At 50.2% G+C, this 7,038-nt stretch overlaps 1 protein-coding gene across 1 annotated transcript; it reads right to left on the bottom strand.

Moving 5' to 3' along the window:
- Positions 1-2,021: 2,021 nt before the first annotated feature.
- Positions 2,022-5,500, bottom strand: RXFP4 (relaxin family peptide/INSL5 receptor 4). Its single transcript, XM_069949498.1, has one exon. The coding sequence runs from the start codon at positions 5,288-5,290 to the stop codon at positions 4,100-4,102; it is 1,191 nt and encodes a 396-aa protein (XP_069805599.1). The 5' UTR covers positions 5,291-5,500; the 3' UTR covers positions 2,022-4,099.
- Positions 5,501-7,038: the final 1,538 nt, after the last annotated feature.

The raw sequence follows: 7,038 nt of genomic DNA on the forward strand, positions 1-7,038 counted from the left end.
CCTCCCTCCTCCGGCTATCCTCCAGCTCTGTTCATAGTCCTCCGGCTATCCTCCAGCTCTGTGCACAGTCCTCCCTCCTCCGGCTATCCTCCAGCTCTGTACATAGTCCTCCAGCTATCCTCCAGCTCTGTGCACAGTCCTCCCTCCTCCGGCTATCCTCCAGCTCTGTGCACAGTCCTCCGGCTATCCTCCAGCTCTGTGCACAGTCCTCCCTCCTCCGGCTATCCTCCAGCTCTGTACACAGTCCTCCCTCCTCCGGCTATCCTCCAGCTCTGTGCACAGTCCTCCCACCTCTGGCTATCCTCCAGCTCTGTACATAGTCCTCCGGCTATCCTCCAGCTCTGTGCACAGTCTTCCCTCCTCCGGCTATCCTCCAGCTCTGTGCACAGTCCTCCCTCCTCCGGCTATCCTCCAGCTCTGTGCACAGTCCTCCCACCTCTGGCTATCCTCCAGCTCTGTACATAGTCCTCCGACTATCCTCCAGCTCTGTGCACAGTCCTCCCACCTCTGGCTATCCTCCAGCTCTGTACATAGTCCTCCGGCTATCCTCCAGCTCTGTGCACAGTCCTCCCTCCTCCGGCTATCCTCCAGCTCTGTGCACAGTCCTCCCTCCTCCGGATATCCTCCGGCTCTGTGCACAGTCCTCATCTACAGGGCGACGTCTTGCAGGATTACAGGACATTGTTCACATTGTGCTATTTGTGGCCCCCGCCTTACCCTGTATAAGAGCCGAAAAAACCCAGACGGCCGAGTGTCCCCAGTGTAAAGGCCCCGCACAACTTCAATAACTCCTCACACAGGAACGTTTGGCACGGCCGAGCCCTCCTGTGTTCTCTATGGGGAGGGGATGGGTAAGAGCTCTGATTGCGGTTTATCTCTCCTAGAACAAATCACCACTGGTTAGGTGGTAACTCTTACTAGCTGAGTGACAACCATAACTGGCTAAGTGACAACCTTTAATGAACGAGTGACAACACTTACTGGCTGAGAGACAGCCTTACTGTGTGGGTGACAACCCATGCTGGCCGGGTGACAACTGAACTGTATCGGCCAATCAGATATCACTATAAAACATCTGCTCAGGATTTATAAGCTCTTGATACAGTTTTTGGCCCCAGTACAATATCTAACAGGATTACAGGAAGATTGGAAGGATGGGAGAATGTCTTAAAGGGGTACTCTGGCAAAAAAAAATCAAATCAACTGGTGTCAGAAAGTTATACAGATTTGCAAACTACTAGTCTGTCTAAATCTCCAGACATACAGCAGCTGATAAGTCCTGGAGGACTGGAGATTTTTTTTACATAGAAGTAACTTTCTGACACCAGGTGATGTGATAACTATTTCTTTTCTTTGGAGTACCCCTTTAAGACAGGTCTATTCTAGTCAAAATGCTTTATCTACATGTCGGTGTGCCGTGTGGGTGGTCTGTAATAAATACTGTGCAAAAATATAGAATAAACAGCTGCCCGTGGTGGATTGGGCTGACTTTGGTATAAGGGGCCTGTACAGCGTCATAGCTCACTGTCCTGCTGTCCGTTCAGGTCGTTGGTCGGGGGGGGGTTATGTGGCCATAATATCCTCATCCCCGACCACCCTGACAGGAAATATAGAAAACACTGTAATAAAGAGCTCTGCCTATACAGCAACATACATCAGAGGTGTATGATATGGGTGTGCTCTGTAAACCCAGTGTGAACACAGCCTTACACCAGACTCACACGCCACATACTCAGCCCAATAATAGTGAATTCACTCACAGCATATAAACATTTCACGCAAAGAGTGAAAACCGCCCCAAAGAATCCACAGCAACAACTGGAGGTAATATAATCAGACGTCATTGTGGGGTTTTATGCCTCGTGTGAACCCGGCCCAAGAATAGTTGTCACGTTCCCATATAAGACGTGAACTGTTCTCGACATCTCAGCACCGATCACGTGTAGGTGTAATATAATGGGATATAGACGGCTCCTGTATCACGCCCCGGACGCATATGAAGGGTTTAAGGCTGCAGATTCTTAGGGCCCTATCACACGGAGTGATAATCTGCAGAATCTGGCCCAATTCGGCAGATCATCTCCCAGTGTAATAAGCCGATCAGCTGATCATGTCTCTAGGTCCTGACCTAAAATCACACTCCCCGGCATCTTCCCGTCTTCTCCGCACTCCCCGCAGCTGCTATAGCAACTTTAGAGCCGGGCTCTGAAGTGACAACCTGTTCAGCCAATCACTGGCCAGGAAGGGACCGCAGCGACCAGTGATTGGCTGAGCGGCCTGTCACATAAGAGACCACCAAAGGCTGAGGGGAGCGGGGAGAAGCCAGGAAGTCACCGGAGAGCATGGAGAGGTACATCCTTAAAGCAGGGGCTACATGGACATCACTAACTATATATATATAATATATACAGCCCTTGCTGCACGATAATTACCCACAATTCCCGTGTAACGCTAAGGGCTGGGTTAATAATCGCCTCAAGTAATACCAGACTATTCCATTATACAGTCTGAACACAGCCCACACTGCAATATTATTCACAGAAGGAAAGGATTACACTGTGTCCATCGGAAACCCCCGAGTCTGATACAAGTCACAGGACGTAAGACCAAAAAGTTCTACTTCAAGTCTGACAAGTGACATAACAATGTCTGCAACGGCCGCCGTGAAGAACCATCAGAAGGCGATAATTACCGATCACACGGTGAAAAGAACTGGTCCCAAGGAGATATCGACTGGTGAGACGCGTTGTATCTCCATCTAGGAGCAATGAAAGGAATCGGCTAATTTGCCCCTTAGGGAAACCTATTAGGTGAGGAGTATGAGGAAACCCTTGTTACCGTCTCGTCTTCCTGATCCCGGTGATGGTAACGACTCCCAACCAGGCGGCGGCTTATACTTATAGCGCTCCTCCATTACCATGTATATAAGAAGCTTTATGATATCGGTGACTCACAGATCAGCCTTGACACTCCCCCTCATTTGTTCCAGCATTGAGATCAATAACCAGCAATTTGCGTTGAGCGCAGTCAATGCACGGGGGAGGGGGGAGAATTCAGCGAGACTGTGCGGAGCGCTGCCCAGACTGTGCCAGACCACGGCAACCGGCTCAATTATACATGAAGGGACACTCCATAGATCGCTGTTTACCAAGAACTGGGAGCCTGTTCTGGATCATTAGGCAAATAGCTGGTATTGACGTCTATAAATGCAGATTACAGCTCTGGAGGCAATGACACACTCCGGAGCGTCTTGTAGTATCGGAGACTAAACAGAGTTCCCGTCTCCACCATTCGAGGTTTTTACACGAGAAGCTAAGTCAACACTCGCCCTCTATTTCCTTCGACACAAGCATTACTTGCGTTAATAAATATCAGCGTGGGCGGACTGTTATGTTAGCTGCCGTCTATAGGTCACCGGTCTAGTCTATGGAGGTCTCCTGCCCCCTATAAGTCACTGGTCTAGTCTATGGAGGTCACCTGCCGCCTATAGGTCACCGGTCTAGTCTATGGAGGTCTCCTGCCCCCTATAAGTCACTGGTCTAGTCTATGGAGGTCACCTGCCGCCTATAGGTCACCGGTCTAGTCTATGGAGGTCTCCTGCCGTCTATAGGTCACCGGTCTAGTCTATGGAGGTCTCCTGCCCCCTATAAGTCACTGGTCTAGTCTATGGAGGTCACCTGCCGCCTATAGGTCACCGGTCTAGTCTATGGAGGTCTCCTGCCCCCTATAAGTCACTGGTCTAGTCTATGGAGGTCACCTGCCGCCTATAGGTCACCGGTCTAGTCTATGGAGGTCTCCTGCCGTCTATAGGTCACCGGTCTAGTCTATGGAGGTCTCCTGCCGTCTACAGGTCACCGGTCTAGTCTATGGAGGTCTCCTGCCGTCTATAGGTCACCGGTCTAGTCTATGGAGGTCTCCTGCCGTCTACAGGTCACCGGTCTAGTCTATGGAGGTCTCCTGCCGTCTATAGGTCACCGGTCTAGTCTATGGAGGTCACCTGCCGTCTATAGGTCACTGGTCTAGTCTATGGAGGTCTCCTGCCGTCTATAGGTCACCGGTCTAGTCTATGGAGGTCTCCTGCCGTCTATAGGTCACTGGTCTAGTCTATGGAGGTCTCCTGCCGGTTGGGTTGGTCTTTTATAGTCATCTCTGGAACTAAGGTTATAGTGGACAGGGAGACTACCGGATAGTCCTTACTGACTGTCTGAGGAAAGCTGGATTTCCGATACAAGGGCATTGATGTTTCCTGGTCTGGGTTTCCTTGTTTGTCCTTGCTGGTGGGCAAGTAGGAAGCCGCCATACTTGTTACCTGCCAAAACAAAGCTTTAAGTGATTTACGAAACTCCTTCCTCATGAGACAGTAGATGACCGGATTGAGGCAGCTATTGCTGTGTGCGAGACAGAGGGTGATTGGGTAGACGTAGGTATGGAAGTAGTAATAGGCATCGCTCCACTGCACCACTTCATACTTCATGAGGATCCCCCAGAAGATGCCGGCGTGGTTGGGAAACCAGCAGACGAAGAAGACGATTATCACCAGTTGGATGGAATTGGTTATCCTGTTTTGCCGATGTTGGTTGTTGGAGTTGACTTTATGTTGCCTCAAAAAGTTTAAGAGCATAATGTACGAAGCAGAGATGACCACCAATGGTATGACAAAGCCGATGATGACTCGCTGAAGATGGTAGGTGGCCAGCCACTTGTTTGCAGGAAACTTCAGAAGACAAAGCTCATCTCCTAGGACTTTGTTGGTAGTGGCAAATATGGTGGTTGGGATGGTGGCAACCAAAGCCAATAGCCAAAGAGCAAAGCTTATCCACTTGGCAGCAGAGGTGGTTACCCGACACCTTAGACTCAGCGCCGAGGCCACCGACCAATATCTGGTTACCGCCATGGCAGTTAGTAAAAAAACATTGTTGTACACGTTCAGGACGGTCATAGTCAAGATGATTTTACACATCGGGTGTCCGAATGGCCAGCTGAAATCCAAGATGGCATCCACAGCCCAAAAAGGCAAGGTGAAGGCAAACTGGAAGTCGCTCAAGGCTAGGCAAAAGACGAAGATGTCAATGGTGGTGAGACCGGTGACTTTCTTTGCCCTGATTAGATACATCACAAAGAAGTTGCCCAGCAATCCCACGGCACAGACCAGAGAGTACATGGTGGAGATGAGGACTCGGAAACTCACCAGCCCATCCGAGGGTATGACAAGGTCATCGTCCACGCTGAGTCCCATAGACATATCCACAGACGTGTTCCCATCCATGGACAAAGTCACGTTCACATCCATCTTCTCCAACTCTAGTAGTACAAGTAGGACTTACTAAGATTTGTCATGGTTCCTCCAGTCTCTAGAGCCTCTGATATGACCAGATGAGGGTCTTCATGGTGATGAGTGGGATCCTTGGCTGATCCTCAGCTTCTCATCCGCTGAGGGGTCTCCATCGTGTCTCTTTTGTGCTTTTTGTCCGCCTCACCCTATTCCTGGACTCAGCAGCGGACTGTGACAGCAGCTCGGAGAACATACACTGTGTGACAGTCCTCGCTTCTGTCTATCAACAAGTGCAGGGGGCTGTTCTCTCCGAGAGGCTGGGCTACTCCTCCGATCACTCATACAACCAGAGCAAACCAGAGTATAACGTATACAGGTTATTATGAGCGAGGGTATAAAGAGTATACAGTAACCGCATAGAGACTGTGCCCTGCAAGGTGTGGACTGCGGCCAGGAGAGAGTCCCATCATCCTCATCACTGTAGGAGTCAATAGGAGAGATCAGGCAAATTACTGCACCCCACAGACCAGCATGGCAAACGCTGAATACACTATATTATCACCTCAGTGGTATAAGAGGAGACGGACAACTTAGCGGTGCACAAAGGGGGTCAGAGGTGTAATGATCTGCAGGATATATAAACGTGTAGCTGTCAGGAGTTAGAGGGCACAGAGCAATGTTCTGCAGATCTGTATAGACCACAAAGTGATGTTCTGCAGATTGGTAGAGGGCACAGAGCAATGTTCTGCAGATCTGTATAGAGCACAGAGCGATGCTCCGCAGATCAGTATAGAGCACAGAGCGATGCTCTGCAGATCAGTACATAGCACGGAGCGATGCTCTGCAGGCATGTTCTCGGTAATGGCTGCTGTCTGCTCCATGTAGGCTTCTTACTAATCAGGGATCCTGGATACAGCGCTGGGGCCGGTGACATGGACTCCCACCACATCTATATATATCCTCCTCACCCACACACTGTATACAGGAGTCCTGCACCTTCATTTGTTTCAGATTACAGTCAGACCATGGGATTTGTTGTTCACTTTATGACTCACTGATATTAACTCTATAAGTCCTGGGGGCCTCCTAGTCCTACCCCTCCCCCATCTTCCCTTACCTGCAGGTTACATCATGTTCTCCTGTGTGAACAGAACCCTAAGAATAATAATTCCTGTAATACTGGGACCCAGAGTACTGACGTAGAGGGTCCGGGTATACCTTGTTCTTAGCTATTGTAGCAGAGAATTCCATCCATATTGATTCCATGATGCCTCTGATTGCAGATAGAGGGGGCGGAGCCTCACCCCTGCCTAATCACCTGACCTGACTGCAGCAGCCTGCAGTGATTAGGGTGGGCACACACCTTCCATCACCATGTAGTGATATCACCTACAGTATGGCGGCCCCCGTGGTTGTCACAGTCCTGTGATAGGTGAGCAGGAGAAGTGTGAACACAACAGATAGAGGGGGCGGTGCCTCACCCCTGACTAATCACCTGACTGGACTGCAGCAGCCTGCAGTGATTAGGGTGGGCACACACCTTCCATCATCATGTAGTGATATCACCTACAGCACGGCGGCCTCCGTGGTTGTCACTGTCCTGTGATCAGGAGATGTGAGAATGCAGCAGATAGAGGGGGCGGAGCCTCATCACTGACTAATCACCTGACTGGACTGCAGCAGCCTGCAGTGATTAGGGGGGCACACACCATATATAAGTTATATCACCCACAGTATGGCTGGCCCCGTGGTTGTCACAGTCCTGT

The sequence above is a fragment of the Dendropsophus ebraccatus genome, chromosome 13 (assembly GCF_027789765.1).
Source record: "Dendropsophus ebraccatus isolate aDenEbr1 chromosome 13, aDenEbr1.pat, whole genome shotgun sequence".
Taxonomy (NCBI): Eukaryota; Metazoa; Chordata; class Amphibia; order Anura; family Hylidae; genus Dendropsophus; species Dendropsophus ebraccatus.

What these genes read in the sequence shown, in the direction of transcription:
- RXFP4 (XM_069949498.1), bottom strand. Translation starts at nt 5,290, where the DNA reads ATGGATGTGAACGTGACTTTGTCCATGGATGGGAACACGTCTGTGGAT.